This window comes from Dipteris shenzhenensis, chromosome 19, assembly GCF_047967505.1.
Source record: "Dipteris shenzhenensis isolate YYH24624 ecotype China chromosome 19, Dip_SZ_1.0, whole genome shotgun sequence".
NCBI lineage: Eukaryota > Viridiplantae > Streptophyta > Polypodiopsida > Gleicheniales > Dipteridaceae > Dipteris > Dipteris shenzhenensis.
In genome coordinates this window covers 9,698,344-9,714,369 of record NC_141614.1, presented here as the reverse complement: position 1 = coordinate 9,714,369, position 16,026 = coordinate 9,698,344, and the positions used below count along the sequence as shown (strand labels likewise).

The following is a 16,026-nucleotide window of genomic DNA, read 5'->3' as shown; positions in this document are numbered from 1 at the left end:
GGCGGGAAAGCACATTTGAGGTGGTTGGTTTAATCAGTGTCCATCCATGGGAAGTTGACATTGGCTTGATCTGGGCTTGACTGTGGCAGCCTTCGTGGATTGAAGCGTTCAGTCGAGTGTTCACTTAAAACATTTTTCTCAACAAATCACAAAACTTTGGGTTTCAAAATTTGAAGGTTTTTCCGAGAATTTGTCGATTTTTTGGCTTAAATATAACTAAATTGTCTAAAATTTTACAGATTTTATAAAATTGACAAAATATCTTTGACAGGTGAAAATGAAAATGTTGCAGGTTCATTGTGTATAGTTTGCGAACACTGGTTCAGTCGGGCAGATGGGCAGACTCTGGGCTTGACGTAACAACCAACGTAGATCAAAGCGTTGGAATGGGGTGGGCGGCGTGTAAAGCCTTCTCACACTACGTGATGTGTAAAGCGCCTTACACTCACCTCTGCCGACGGCACGGCAGGATCACTCTTTTGTAAAGGGTCTTCTCGAGGGATTCGAATACGAGCAGCCAGCTGAGGTGGGCGAACTCCAAAAGACCTACATGCAGTTCCACATCCACATGATGAGCCAAGTAATTCCGAAATTGAGGAGGAGTTTGCAGACAGATACGCAAGAGTAGCATTCTTACTAAAACCATCATTTTTTTTTCTGCAACTAACATTTCATTCATATGATGATTGAGCTCCGAAGCCTTCGATTATCTGTAGCACCTCAGAGGTCCCGCAAATGCAAATGCCCACAGAGAGAATCCTGATGATTGATTGTCGGAAAGTTGAATCACCTGGAGCTGCTCTGAATTTTCGAACATCTATCGCCCATGTAAAAAGTTCCTTTTGACAATTTAAATGCACAGAGAAGCCAGTTTATCAATCCATGGAGCCAGCGTTCGCGTCGTCGCAAATTTCTGGCACTAACAGCCGTATGCCGTTGGTTGGGAGCATCCATAGCGGTGACCATTGGTTCCACCATCTTCACGATCTGTTTTTAATCGTGAAATCCAACACAGCAGCACATGTGTCGTGCACTGTGGCTGCGCGGACCCAAGACAGTCTTCAGCACGGCGCCCCAATCGACAGAAAGGAAGGTTAGTCTCTGGTCGCAATCAACTGGTCCAGTCCCGTACTAAGTAGGAATATGAGTTGGTGGGTTCTGGCGTGCAGAGCTGGCAATGGAAACACAACACGTATGGCAGCAAATTTTGGAGGACTCTTCACACTGCCGACACAAGAGGCGGATGAAGGTATGCCTGTATAAGTGTGGCGCGGCATAATATTTCGATGATTATGCTTATTTTTGACAGCAGTGGGTGTGGGCAAGTTTGTTTCTTGACTTGGTGTTGCTTGATCTTACAGAAGAACACCGATGAATTTGTTCATAACACCGATGCCTTATGGATTGACGATTGGAATATTTCTCGTTTAGTGCCATCAAAGCATGATACTTTGATGCAAAGCCATAGTTATACTGTCCGTGAATTAAGGGAACTCCCAGAATATAAGGGGGAGAAGCTCGGCACTCCGAGTGCAGCCTCAGGTGTTCATTTTAATATAAGGTTTGATAGGACTGGAATTTTGCTGCAGCTTTGATTTCATTTTGCGGCTTATGTGTGGCTATCTTCTGTGGTGAAATGGTTGGCTGGTTTTAAATTTAAGTAATAGCAGGTATGATTACAGAGGATGAGGATTCTTCTATTTGTTCTGGAGGAGTCAATGACCTACAGCTCAAGGAGGCAGTTCAGGCAGTAGACCACCTGTATCAACAAGGAGTCCTTGTTTCTACCAACACCTTTTTCCATCTCGTGCAAAGATGCATGAAGGAGAAAGACCACCTTGCAGGGAGGGAACTACACGTCCTGATTATGAAAAGGGGATTGGATTTGGATGCTTTTTTGGGAAGCCACCTGATCCGTATGTTTGCTTCATTTCAGAGTCTGTCAAAGGCAAACCAAGTGTTCTCCAGTCTGTCCAAACCAAATGTATATTCATGGAGTGCGATTATTTCTGCTCACGCCAAGCTTGGGCAGCATGAGGAAGCCATTGGACTTTATCATCAAATGCGAGAGTCAAGTGTGCTACCAGACGGACACATATTCAGTGCAGTTCTCAAAGCAGTTGCTACCACAGCAGACCTAACAGAGGGCAGGCTGATTCATGGCCACATCATTGAAAGGGGGATTGACTCAGATCTACTTGTTGGCAATGCTTTGGTCGAGTTGTATGCAAGATGTGACAACCTTCACGATGCACACATTATGTTTGACAGATTGACAATTCGAGATGTTGCATCATGGAATGCCATTATTGCAAGTTACTGCCAGCATGGGATTGTTAAGGAGGCTTTCCAGCTTCTTCTGCACATGCGACAGATGGGCATGCGGCCAAACATTGTCACAGTTATCAGCATTCTAAGAGCAGTTTCTAATGGAGCAAACTTAGAACAAGGCAAGTTTATTCACTTTCTCATCACAGAAAGTGGGTTTGAGGTGGACACACGTGTGGGCAACATGATCATTGATGTGTACAGCAAAAGTGGGAGCCTCAGGGATGCTCGTATAGTCTTTGACTGGTTGCCAGATCGAGACATAATAACATGGAACACCATGATTTCGGGTTATGGACAGCATGATTGTGGTAAACAGGCGTTTGAACTTTTCCAGCAACTTCTGCATGTAGGCCTGCAGCCCAACAATGTCACATTTATCTGTGTCCTGAAAGCATGCTGTGCCGCAGGTGCGCTAGAGCAGGGGAAAAAGATTCACTTTCAGGTTATAGAAAGTGGGTTGGAGTCAGTTCTGTCTGTTGGCACCACTCTCATAGACATGTATGCTAAGTGTGGAAGCCTCCAGGATGCCCGTACTGTGTTCAATAGATTACCAAAGCGAGATGTGGTCACTTGGAGTGTGTTGATTGGAGGATATGGCCAGCATGGGGACAGTGAGGGGGCTCTTCAGATGTATAAACACATGAAACAAGAGGGCATGGAGCCAGATAAGATAACATGTGTTTGCATCCTCAAAGCGTGTTCTGACACAGCAGACCTTGAGCAAGGCAAGCATGTTCACTCCTATGTCATAGAACTCGGATTTGAGTCTGATTTAGCTGTTGGCAGTGCCCTCATTGACATGCATGTCAAATGTGGGCACCTTGTGGATGCACATACTGTTTTTGACAGGTTGCAAAAGCGGGATGTTATCATGTGGACTGTGTTGATGACAGGGTATGCAGACCATGGACATTTTCAAACAGCTCTCCAACTTTTCCATAGAATGCAAGAGGCTGGCTTGGAGCCAGATAAGGTCACGTTTTTTTCTATCCTGAAAGCATGCTCCAGCATAGCATCCTTAGAGCAAGGAAAGTGGTTCCACTCTAACATTATTGAAAATGGGTTTGAGCTGGATATGTCTGTTGGCAGTGCCCTTATTGACATGTATGCCAAAGTTGGGAGTCTAAAGGAGGCACAGAAAGTGTTTCATAGATTGCCAAACCAGGATATCGTCACATGGAGTGCGTTGATTGCAGGCTATGGGCAGCATGGGCTTGTTAATGAGGCCCTTCGACTGTTTCAACTTATGCAAGAAGATGGAGTGAAACCAAACCAGGTTGCATTTGTCTGCATTCTTAAAGCATGTTCCAGCATATCAGCCTTTCACGAAGGCAGGCAGATTCATGCTCAAATCAGCAAAACTGGCTTTGAGTTGGATGCTTTTGTAGCCAATACTCTCATTGACATGTATGGAAAATGTGGTAGTGTACATGATGCACGTATCATATTTGATAGATTACCAAATCGAGATGTTGTGACATGGAATGCCATGATTGCAGGATATGCCAAGAATGAACATGGTCATGAAGCTCTTCAAAGATACAAACAAATGCTTCAGGAAGGCATTGAGCCAGACAAGTTGACATTTATCGCCATATTGAAAGCCTGTTCCAGCATAGCTGCCTTGCTGCATGGCACACGAATTCATGCGAGCATCGTTGAAAGAGGGCTTGAGTCAGATGTGCTTGTTGGCAGTGCCCTCATTGATATGTACAGCAAATGTGGAAGCCTTGAGGATGGATGCATAGTGTTTGACAGGTGGCCAAAACGAGATGTTGTGACGTGGAGTGCTATGATTGCAGCATATGTCCAGCATGGCGCATATAGTCTTGCTTTTCAGTGTTTTCAGGTTATGCAGAGAGTAGGCTTGAAGCCAAATAGTGTGACATTTCTATGCTTGCTTTCAGCATGCAGCCATCTGGGTCTAGTAGATGAAGGGTGTTTCTATTTCAAGTCATTGAGAGAAGAGCATGGCATATTACCAATCCCTGAACACTGTAACTCTATGGTTGATCTTTTTGGTCAATCAGGATTTGTACTTGAGGCTGAAGACTTGCTTGAAACCGTTCCATTCAGACCCAATATTGCAGGCTGGACAACCTTGCTAGGTTCGTGCAAAACACATGGGAATGTAGAGTTAGGAAGAAAATGCTTTAACTTTATTACCAGAATGGATAGTGAATATTCAACTGGACATGTGCTGATGGCCAAATTGTATGCTGATGCTGGCATGCGAGAGGATGCTGAAGAAATAGAAACGCTGAGAAGAAATGCAAATGTATGGAAGAAGCCAGCAAAGGCCTTTATTGAAATCGATGATCAGCTGCATAGTTTTATTGTGGGAGATGAATCCCACCCACAAAGCGATAACATCTATCAAAAGCTCAAAGCGTTGAGCACACAAATGAGAAAACAAGTATATGTTCCAACTTTGGATTTGTGGGATTCAATTCGAGATGAGCAAGCAGTCAACAGCTTGTGTGGTCATTGTGAGAGACTGGCTATTGCTTTTGGGCTAATCTCGACACCTCAAGGCTCAACAATTCGGGTTACAAAAAATCTTCGAGTGTGTGCTGATTGCCACAATGCAGTAAAAAAGATATGCAAGCTTGAAATGCGGGAGATTATAGTAACAGATTCCTACTGCGTCCATCACTTCAAAGATGGAGCATGTTCTTGTAAAAATTAATGCCAATACACATTAAGACCTGCTTTAAATGAACAACATAAAGACATGCAGAGGTATCTAAATGACTACAATGATCAATATGACAAATACTGATGCACGCAGTGTTTTGATGGTCTGGAAGATTGTCTGCCATGGCTTTTGTAAAAAAGGCAAAGTTTCATCATTAGATGGATGCAGTTTTGAGGTTTTGTGAAGATCTTTAAGGGGTGAACCTTCCCATATAAACACAGCAATATGGGGTCGACTACAGTTCTTGCAACGAAGAATCACTAAACTGCTGATGAAGCTTTTGTGAAGATCTTTAAGCGGTGAACCTTCCCATATAAACACAGCAATATGAGGTGGACTACACCTCTTGCAATGAAGAATCACTAAACTGCTGATGAAGCTTGACCATAGCTTGGGGTGAACAGGGTGGCTATTGCCAGTCCTTATAGATCCAAACAAATTGTACAGCTGCTTGGTCCATTGACAGTGACAAAGCTTTGCATCATTACGGGTATGCTCCCCTGTTCAAAGAACATGAGGAACAGTGTACCACTCCACTACATGTAGAAAAGATGAAGAGATGTCAGACTTAAGTAACATCCATAAATTGGAGAAGCACAATGTAGTGAGCCTCACAAATGCTGATGTCTTGTGGTGTGGGCTATTCTGTTGCACCTTGCACCAACCGCTTAGGTGTTTGATTGCGATTGAACGAAAAGCATCCTGAGCCCACACCTTTGTGTATTGGAGGGGGTTGGGGCAAGCTAGAAAAAAGGAGAGAAGGGGTGGATCGTAACCATAGTTACGCTGAAACGCCGAAATGGCACATCAAAGACCCGAAACGCCGTTTCGGTTGTGCCAGACCCCCCGAAACGTGAAATGGTTCCGAAACGCGAAATGCCGTCTGAAATGGCGATCAAAAACGCTGAAACGGCATCTTAAACGTTGTTTCAGACCTGAAACGCGCCGTTTCAGGTCTGATCTAAAAAGAGGGTAAAAACAGGAAAAAACGCCGTCCGTCGTCGTGTGTTTTCGCCCTTCTGCCTGCTGCTCTCCCCCTCGATTTCTTGCCCATCTGGTTCTCTCCCGAGTCTCGAGTCTCAGCCCTACGAGTGGCTGCTCTTTTGGACACCCGGCTTTGGTCACTGGTGAGCACATTTCCTTTCTCTATGCTTCTCTTGCCTCAAACATCTTGCTGTTTTTTGGCTGCAACCATTGATTCTTGGCTTTTCCCTTTGAAATTTGATCTATTGCAGCTTGTACAAGTGCTCTTTTTGCTCATGGATATGGCTTCACAAAGCGTTGTCCCTCAGCAAGAGAAGGAGTTCAGTAATCCTGATAGGGTCAAATGTCATCTTCTTGGCATTAAGGATGGGGGGATTGGGCTATGCTCCGTAATCTCACCACAAGAGAAAGAAAGGTTGCAAAGAGAGGTTGAAGTATTGCTCACTACAAAAAGGGCAAAGACAATGGCTTCCACTGGTGTAGGCTTCTTCAGGTGCTCATGCAGCACGTGTTCAATAGGCCACTGCATTTCGGAGTCCTCTTCCCTCTGCTACTTCGGCTTCTTCTTCTACGAGTGCACATGGAGCTCTTGCTAATATTCTTGCTACATCTCGGTCTACTTCACATAGGCAGGGCAGTCTTTACACATCATGGCATCCGCAAAGGAAGGCACAAGTAAATGCAGCTGTGGCTCGATTTTTTTACTCCAATGGGATTAGCTTCAATGTTGCTAGATCACCGTACTTCAAAGAGATGGTGTCAGAAATCAAAACATTTGGATCCACATATACCCCTCCCACATTTGATGCTTTGAGGGGCAAGCTTGTAGAGGATGAGGTGGTGGCAGTTAAGCAAGCTATTGAACCTGTGAAAGAGAAATGGGTAAAGTATGGGGTAAGTTTGGTTGCAGATGGATGGAGTGATGCGCGAAGTCACTCACTAGAGGGTATCCTTGCATATTGTAGGGGATCTGCACTCTACATACACTCCATAGAGTGTGGAGTGCAACAAAAAACAGCACCTGTATTGATGCAAATGTGGGCAGATGCAATGGAATATGTGGGGCCGTCTAATGTTTTGCAACTTGTTTCAGATGGGGAAAATACCAATAAGGCAGCATGTGCATTATTGGAGCAAAAGTATCCTCATATCCAGTGGAGTGCTTGTGTAGCACATTGCTTGAATAATTTATTGAAAGACATTGGCAAATTGGATTGGGTCAAGAATGTTATTGACAATGGAAAAGAGGTGGTTAACTTCATCACACGACATAATTTTTCTCTTGCTTTGTACCGTAAATTTGCCAACAAGGAGCTTTTGAAGTATGCAGAGACAAGATTTGCATACAACTTTTTGATGCTTCGCAGGCTCCTTGAAATGAGACCTGCACTGAAACAAGTTGTGGCAAGCCCAGAGTGGGATGCATGGCCCACTTCTTGGCAGGCTCTTGGAATTTATTGTTATGACTTGTGCATAGGCAGTGATGAATTTTGGGCTGATGCATCTCACATTGTTGATCTATGTGTGCCTATTGTGAAGCTGCTTAACTGAGTTGATGGAGATATGCCTTTTCTTGGTAAGGTGTATGAGGGGATGGATCGGATGATTGAGAATATCAGAGAAATAGAAAAGGATCCCCAAAGGTTGAGAGGATCAATATTACTCTCCCATGCATGCAGCAACTGCCTTTGTGTTGGACCCGGAGTTTCAACACAAGGCAAGTGCACAACAGAGTGATGCAGAGGTTGTTCGTGGTTGGAACCTCACTCTTCAAAAGATGGTGCCAACTCCTGATGGACGGCGGAGGATAAAAGACCAGCTTGCCAATTATCGCAATAAGGAAGGCATGTATGGATGGCCAGATGCACAGCATGATAGGTAATATTAACTCATTTTAATTTTCAGATTTTAGGAACTTGTAATTTGTTATTTAATACAAAATTAGAAATCTGAAATTTATGAGTTTTGGAATTTCAGATTTCGAGTTGGGGTTGTTACATGCCAAGATCTTGCAAAAGTTTGTCTTTTCAATCTTCCATTAGTTAACTCTCCATTGCAACGTTGACAGGCAATTAGTCAAGCAAGATTTAAGGATACATTCCATGACTGCCCTGCAACATTTACATTGAGTACCAATCTACACAGCTCATGTCCGAGATGTGGACACACTTTCTTGGTCCGTGAACAAGTCCTTCAACTCATTCATTTGTGTTTCAAAATATGTTTTTCGCTTGACATCTTGCTCTTTTGGGACGAGGTTACCTTCACCAAATTTGATGTCGTCACCCTCTTCTCCTCGAGGCTTTTCAAGTGGAGGTATGCTGGTTGCAGATTCCTCATGCATGACTCCCTCCAACCATGGGTAGGATAATAGAAGAGAAGTTTGGAGGTGAAAAGAGAGGGAAGAGAACTACGAGTAGATGAGTGAAAAGAAATGAGAGCTTAGGTTGGGATTGCAAAAAAACGAGGCACTTAGAATGAGTGATATAAAGAGAGAGAGAGAGAGAGAGAGAGAGAGAGAGAGATGTACAAAATAAAATGAATAGGAGGGTTGGGAATTTCCCAACCCTCAATATTGCTTTCATTTTTACACTGTACAGTGGTGTGTAAGGAGAGGAGAGAGCACGCGAGAGAGAGAGAGAGAGAGAGAGAGAGAGAGAGAGAGAGAGAGAGAGAGATGGTGGGAGGATTATGGAGCTGATTCCCCCAAGCTGCAAAAGCTTGCCATTTGCATTCTAAGCCAAGCTTGCACCTCCTCTTCTTGTGAGCGTTTGTGGAGTAGCTTTGCCCATATCCACACAAAGAAGAGAAATTGTCTGCGAACACAACAGGCCAATGATCTTGTCTTTGTTAATGCAAACTTGCGTTTGCTTAACAAGATGAGACACGAGTATACGCATGACAAATATATTGGATTTCATAGCCCATGATGCCCACTCACCTGATGATGATGATTTGCTAGTAGAGGAGAATGATGATGAGGAGGCAGAGGTTGAGTCTCAGGATGAGGATGAGGATGAGCTTATTATTTGATCATATATGATATGATCCTCAATGTAGCCTTTTTTGGGTTTCAGGCTTTCAGCTTTCTTTTTGTTACTATGACATTTGGGCTTTGAAAGCTGAATTACAATATATGAATCATGATTGGTCTCTTAAATATCATGAATCATAGAATCATTTTTCCTTTTTGTAACTTGTTATAGGATTTATAAATTACCCCACCTTACATAATTGAAATTTGCATTGTGTGATTGGTAACTGGTTGAACAATGAAACTTGAATCTCCAAAGTTCAAAGTTACAATCAATATTAATGGTACTAGGTAGAGCTTTGAGGGGCAAGCTTCTAAACCCCCTTGATGATGTGGCGTTTCCCCGTTTCACCCCCTCTCAAAAATCTCGAAACGTTTTCGTTTCCGTTTCTATTTCCCCGTTTCCCGTAACTCTGATCGTAACCCATATTTGGCTTGAGCCAGGACATAAGACATTGAGAGTTCAAGATGTGGTTGGCCGCTCCACTGATATGCAGAGTCCACATGGAAGAGACACTAAGAATTCCAAATGTGGGTGTGACTTTGCTCATACGTAAGGTCCCTAACCCTCATGCTCTTCTAGGGTCCATGGATTTATGGGCAATCGTGGAGTTTTTTGGGTCTGTGCAACTGCAGGTGCACTTTGTCTCCATTCTTGAATTCTAGATATATATTGTGCTCATTAGCATACTTTTTCTGTTTGGCCTGAACCTTTTCAGCTGTAAGTCACTCCTTGCTTGTTTATATTGACAGGCATGTCTGCAATAGTTGAAGTCATTCAAGCTTATAGCCATACAATGCCTCAAATGGGCTCATTCGAGGATAGACGTTGGTCCATCATAATAACATTCTTCTAGACAAAGCTACTTCTCCCTCTTCCTTTACTGCTGCCTTTGTCATGGCTAAATATGCCATTCACCTCTGGAGTGCTGACAGACACTCCATATGAAAACTTGTTTTAAAAGGGTTGCTTGTATGCATGGTGGATGTATGTATACGAGTGAGAGCATATTTTTATATTATGGTCTACACCCACCATTAGGCGTTGACTTCGATGGGGATGCCATTAGTCTCTGATGGTAGAGATGTTATAGTAGCTAGTGCTTATGATGCGCGAATGAGTCTATGGTGTTGAAGCTTGTGGGTGATGGCATGAGGTTAAAATTGATTGGCATGAGGTTAAAATTGCACTGTTTGTTTTGTTTGTAAAAATTGAGTTGGGCTATGCTCCTAGATTCAAAAGTATATATGTAAGTAAATACATACACGTAATACATATAGGCACTTAAACTCATTCTCGCATATGTTTGTGCCTGCATGTGCCTCTCTCTCTTCTGTTCCATCACTTATCTGGGAGGATTTGGTAGAGTTACCCACATTTAGGACTTTGTTAGCCTCTAGCAAGCTTCCTGTGAAGCTCAGCTTCTATAGAGATCACATCATATGGATATCGGAGGGCTTCAATTTGCTAGGCTATAGACGAGTCCACCTCCCCCATTCTCTAAGGATATCAATCAGGCAGTTTTGTGTTTCATCACACTAACTATGCATTGAGAGCGGACAGGTTCAGGGCATACTAGAGAGGTTCTCATCTACACTCTATATGATGTACAAGAGATTGAGTCAGAGGAGCACTTTGCTTTCACATGCCCTGTGTACTATGAGATATGAGGTCATTATCGTTGCCATTTGAGATATGAATTCGGACCCTGCTCTAACCTCCTATCTGATTAGGGATGTTTGGTGACTTACATTCATGAGGTTGTGTTGTTGACACAAACACTAGCTACTCTGGGCACATGGACGAGATTAAGGTGCTCAGCCAAATCCCAATCATAGTGTGATCACGAAGTTTTTCCAACCAGATAGTATGGCCCAACATACACCCAGGAGTTGGTGTAGTCAAGTCCTGGAGTGAGACATATGGTAGAGTCGTGCTTATGCGGAAGCACAATTTTTAGTTAAATTACTCGGTAAGCTTAAAATTTCAAATAGCCATTATTTTGAGATGAACATTCACACACATGATTCAAATTTCATAGAAAGGGTTTGAAAGAGCAAAAAGAGTTCGGCACCCGATGGGGTGTGAATGAGGTACACTTCCTACTTGGGCTGATCCCAAGTATATATCTTTATTACAATGATGCTCTGCTTCAATTACAATATAATGTAGACCCTTAGACAGAACTCGAGTGACCTAGAAATCCTAGGACATGAATAAGTTGCCCAAAACATATTCAATGATCTCCCCAATGAATGAAAAACGGGAGAACTCAACACATAATATTGTGGGAAACTATAGAAAAGTAACCATTGGTATCCCATGATAAAAATGAGGTGAAGAGAGACCCAAAACTCACCATTCTCAGCAAAAGGCTTGTGAAATGATTGAATTGGCACCAATCTCTCTCTCAATCTTTGAAACACATAGTTCAAATTAGAAATAATTAATAATTTTAACATAAACATGGTTAAAATCTTCGCGATTCTAAGGATATATGTTAGGAATAAATGAAGTCAGTTTTAGAAAGGCCTACAGCTGAAACACGGAATCTGAAAAATCACTTTTAAATGGACTTACAAGTGAAAAACAGAATCTAAACTCATTATTTTCATCCTAGACAAAGCTCGTAGTATTCAAGGCAGATAGTACACTTTTACAATTGATCAAAAGTGAAAAATGAAATTTGCAACAGAGGAAAACAATCTAAAATTGAATTGTGTTTTCAGTAGAAGGATACATTTGCAAATTACACACTTTGAGGCTTGTTGTGGTGGGAAGTTGAAGTAGAATTCTAGCCATTACGAAATTTTGGACTCGAAAAGGGCCTCTTGGTTTAGGCCCTTAAGATTTGTGATTAGCAAACCAACTGATGGGAAGGCTTGGGCATCAAAAGAATGTAGGACTCCATATTGGCCTCTCATTGGTTGAGAGACCGTGGTCCCCATTAGGTCTTGCCTCTCTCACTACCTGGGGCATTTACTCCCCCCCTTGACTTTTGGCTGGTCCCCACTACCCTCCTCCCTCTCTTAGTGGGCCTCAAATTTTTAGATTTTTTCGTCCTTCCAAAAAAATAGAAATTTGGAGAAATTCCCCTACCCCCTCAAACACCTCTCATGAGTTTCGCCAAACTATCCCCATTGACTTACGATCTTCTCTTAGCCTCTTCCACCTCTCAACCTCCTCTCAGCCGCTGCCTCCTCTCAACTTCTTTTGAGTTTCCTCCTCTCAATTTCTTCCTCCCAACCTCTCTCTCTTTGCTTGCTCCCATTCTTTCTACAATGGTGAAGTACTCTCCTTTCTCTAGACCGAAGCTATTAATTTAATTGTCTAGGCTGCATTTTGAAGGATGACAATGATGTTTGGATTGTCCAGTAGTTTAGGCTAATGTCTTCGGTCACAATGCAACCATCTACAATATATCCATTCAAGGTTTCAAGGAAGAGAAACATTGGAAGCAAAGAAAGAGAAGCATTGGAAGGGTCGCATTGTTGGGTTTTCAAATACAAATAAAGGACTCAAGGTGGTTTAGTACATGTACATGGCTCGAGACATGAATTTGGAACTTGTAAGTCGAACTAGCTTTCCTTCAAATTGTATCTTTCTTTTACATTGTCATTTCTGTATTATGGCACTTCATTTGTCCATTCTAATGTGTATGTGTGTTGAGAGAGGCAACCATTTGAGTATGAGAGAGTAGGAGGGAGAGAGAGACAAAGGGGTGAGGGGAGTAAGGGAGAGAGTAGGGATAGTGTGAGGGGGAGAGAGAGAGAGAGAGAGAGAGAGAGAGAGAGGGGTGAGGGGTGTAAGGGAGAGAGTAGGGATAGTGTGAGGGAGTAGTAGGAGGGAGAGAGAGTAGGGATAGTGTGAGGGAGAGAGAGTAGAGGGGGGAGGAGGAGGAATGAGAGAGAGAGAGAGAGAGGGAGGAAGTGTGTGTGTGTGTGTGTGTGAGAGAGAGAGAGAGAGAGAGAGAGAGAGAGAGAGAGAGAGAGAGAGAGTAGCGTGTATGTGAGAGAGAGAGAGAGAGAGAGAGAGAGAGAGAGAGAGAGAGAGAGAAGGAGGGAGAGAGAGAGAGAGGGGTGAGGGGTGTAAGGGAGAGAGTAGGGAGAGAGAGTAGAGGGGGGAGTAGGAGGAAAGAGAGAGAGAGAGAGGGAGGGAGTAGGGGTGGGGTGTGTGTGTGTTTGTGTGGAGAGAGAGAGAGAGAGAGAGAGAGATGTATAACATCTACGGGAGGCCTTGCGGGCCTATGAGGCAAAGTACAAACCCGAAAGTTACTCATACAAGCTGCTATGGGCTAAAGCAAAGGCCTCACTAAGGAGCTTGCTAAATGCTAAATTGCTAAGCTAGTAAACAAATAGAAAATAGCATCAGGTGCTCAAAGATAATGCTCGGAGTACACACCCAGGCTCCATGTATCCAGGAACCATGGTGGCTCTCTGATGAGAAGTAACGAGCTCTCGTATTTGTGTGTAGCGAGTTGTCTCTCGAGGTGGTGGGGGGCATGGTCTCCTCGATCTCTGTATCCGATGGGCTACATTAAGGGTGATGCCTCATCTCTTACGGTCTCCTCTGAGGAGGACTGAGATAGACAAGGCCTCGATTGTGTGTGCTCTGGTCACTCTCCATGCCACATGTGTGGGCATGCCTCTCGCCTAGCAACATCATGGCGGTGACTATCACTGCTAATTCATGATGTCCTCATCTCATCTAGCTTCTCTTCCTCAACCTCCCATGGAGCTAACTTAGATGCATAGAACTTTGTGACACATGTTTGTGCTCGGTCTCGATCTCAGTAACGTGTGGCATCACCCGCTGCTGCTCTCTGATCTATCGCATTTGTATCTCTATGTGGTCAATCTCAATCAAATAGAACGCAATGCAAGCCTGGTCAGGAAAATGGATCAGCCGTGTAAGCAGACCAAATCCATGACCCTCCTAAAAGAGGCCATGATATCATCCTTGGATCTCATAATAGACTAGGCAAACACATAGAAAATGCTCCTCGTCTCAAGCTCCCCCATCATGCTCTTTGGATATGCTTGCGGCTCTCCCTACCTCAATCCTCAACTGATGTGACAAAATTTGTAACTGTCTGACGGAAACCCTCAGTGCATGTGAGACTCTACTATCCTCGAGATACTGAGGTTTGATGACGAGACCATACTCCGAGACCCTCAAGAAGTGGTCATGTTAGAACTGGATCTTCGTGGGGAATTCCTCATCTCCCCCCCCAAAGATTGCAATGTATGAAGCTAGAGTAGATGATATAGTTGATCTCATCTCATGGGATCAGCTCGAGCGGTGCATCCATGCTATATAAAAAGGGGGGAAGTCTGTCCATTTGAATGCCGTGGCTATCAAAACATGTGGATATACCCATGCATCTCAATTTGAGAGAGAGAGAGAGAGAGAGAGAGAGAGAGAGAGAGAGATGTTAGCAGCAATGCAATAACGGAGCAACAATGCGAGAAGTGGAATGCATAAAATACACAATACAGAAAGTGCACGGAATGGAAGAGACAAAGAGACATCGATATATGTGGTTCACACAGTGTGGACTACGTCGAGGGAGAAACAGCTAGTCCTGCGTATTTCTTATCTAGCAAGTGAGAAGATACAAGATACAAGGAGTATGTCCACTACTCTTCTGCTATATGATCCACACCCTTATCTTACAAATTTGACCACACAACTCATAAGCAACTCATGCATCGATATTCATGTATTTTTCAGGGGCGTTGACCTTTCCTTCATGGAATGGGTATAAGCACGCCTCGATTCAAAGCACAACTCAAAATAATCTCTTAGAAAAGGATCAGGCTCCATGTACAACAATCTCCTGCTTGAAGATTGATGATAGTAACTCCACTTATACTACACTCACTGAAATTCTTTGGATCTGGCTGTCCTTCATATTTTCCTCATTCTTGAAGACCAATTGAAATTGAGCAAGAGCTCAACTTCTCCCTGGTTACTAACTTAGTCAACATGTCTACAGATTCTTCTACAAATTCTGACTAGTGTGTATCTTTTCCAGCTTCAATTGTCCATCCTCCAAAATAGACCGGATGAAATGATATCTGAGATGTATATGCTTGGTTCTTGAATGGAAGGCTGAATTCTTTGCGAGATGAATAGCACTCTGGCTATCACTATACAAGCTGCAATTTTCTTGCTTCTTCCCAAGCTCCTCCATAAACCTTTGCAACCAAATCATCTCTTTACTAGCCTCTATAACTGCAACATATTTTGCTTTTGTTGTAGAAAGTGTAGCAACCTTTTGCAACTTTGAAACCTAGCTTACTCTTGTTCCACCTACAGTGAAAACATACCCGGTGGTGCTTCTTCTTCCATCTTTATCACCTGCCATCTCTAAATCAACATATCCTTGTAGAGAAATGTTTGAACCTTTAAAACATAATGCATGAGAAGTCCTACCTCTCAAATATATGAGAATCCACTTTACAATCATCTGATGTTCTTTACCTTGATTATTCATAAATCTTCTCACCTCCTTCTCACATTGCATGTGCAATATCTAGCCTTGTGCATACCATTGCATACATCAAGCTACCAATTGCAGATGCATATGTAACCCTTGACATATAGTCAATCTCCTCCTATGTCTTGGAACACATATCGTTGCATAATCTGAAATGATTAGCCAAAGGTGTAGAAATTGGTTTTGCATTATGTATTTCAAAACTTTCCAATACATTTTCAATTACTCACTCTAAGATAATGTCAACGTGCGGCTTTTCCTATCGCTTATTATTCTCATTCCAAGGATTTGATTTACAGCACCCAAATTCTTCATTGCAAAAGTATTTTCCAACTTCGTCTTGAGCACATCTATATCCTACATGTTAGATCCTGCAATAACCATGTCATCAACATACAATAACAAGATCACGTATCTGCCATTGTCTAGTTTTTGAGAATAAACACAGTGGTATGAATGACATCTACTAAAGCCTT

The 16,026-nt window shown here is 42.9% G+C and overlaps 1 protein-coding gene across 2 annotated transcripts; it reads left to right on the top strand.

Annotated features, from left to right (window-relative positions):
* Positions 1–358: 358 nt before the first annotated feature.
* On the top strand, positions 359–5,811 carry LOC147890046 (pentatricopeptide repeat-containing protein At3g03580-like). Of its 2 annotated transcripts, XM_087390192.1 has the most exons (4): positions 359–1,093; positions 1,170–1,249; positions 1,362–1,542; positions 1,671–5,811. In XM_087390192.1, exons 1-4 carry the CDS (start codon positions 883–885, stop codon positions 5,018–5,020), a joined length of 3,822 nt encoding a protein of 1,273 aa, XP_087246318.1. In that variant the 5' UTR covers positions 359–882; the 3' UTR covers positions 5,021–5,811. The 2 variants fall into 2 exon arrangements, with proteins under 2 accessions (XP_087246318.1, XP_087246319.1); XM_087390193.1 differs by lacking the exons at positions 359–1,093; positions 1,170–1,249 and having other exon boundaries at positions 1,438–1,561.
* Positions 5,812–16,026: the final 10,215 nt, after the last annotated feature.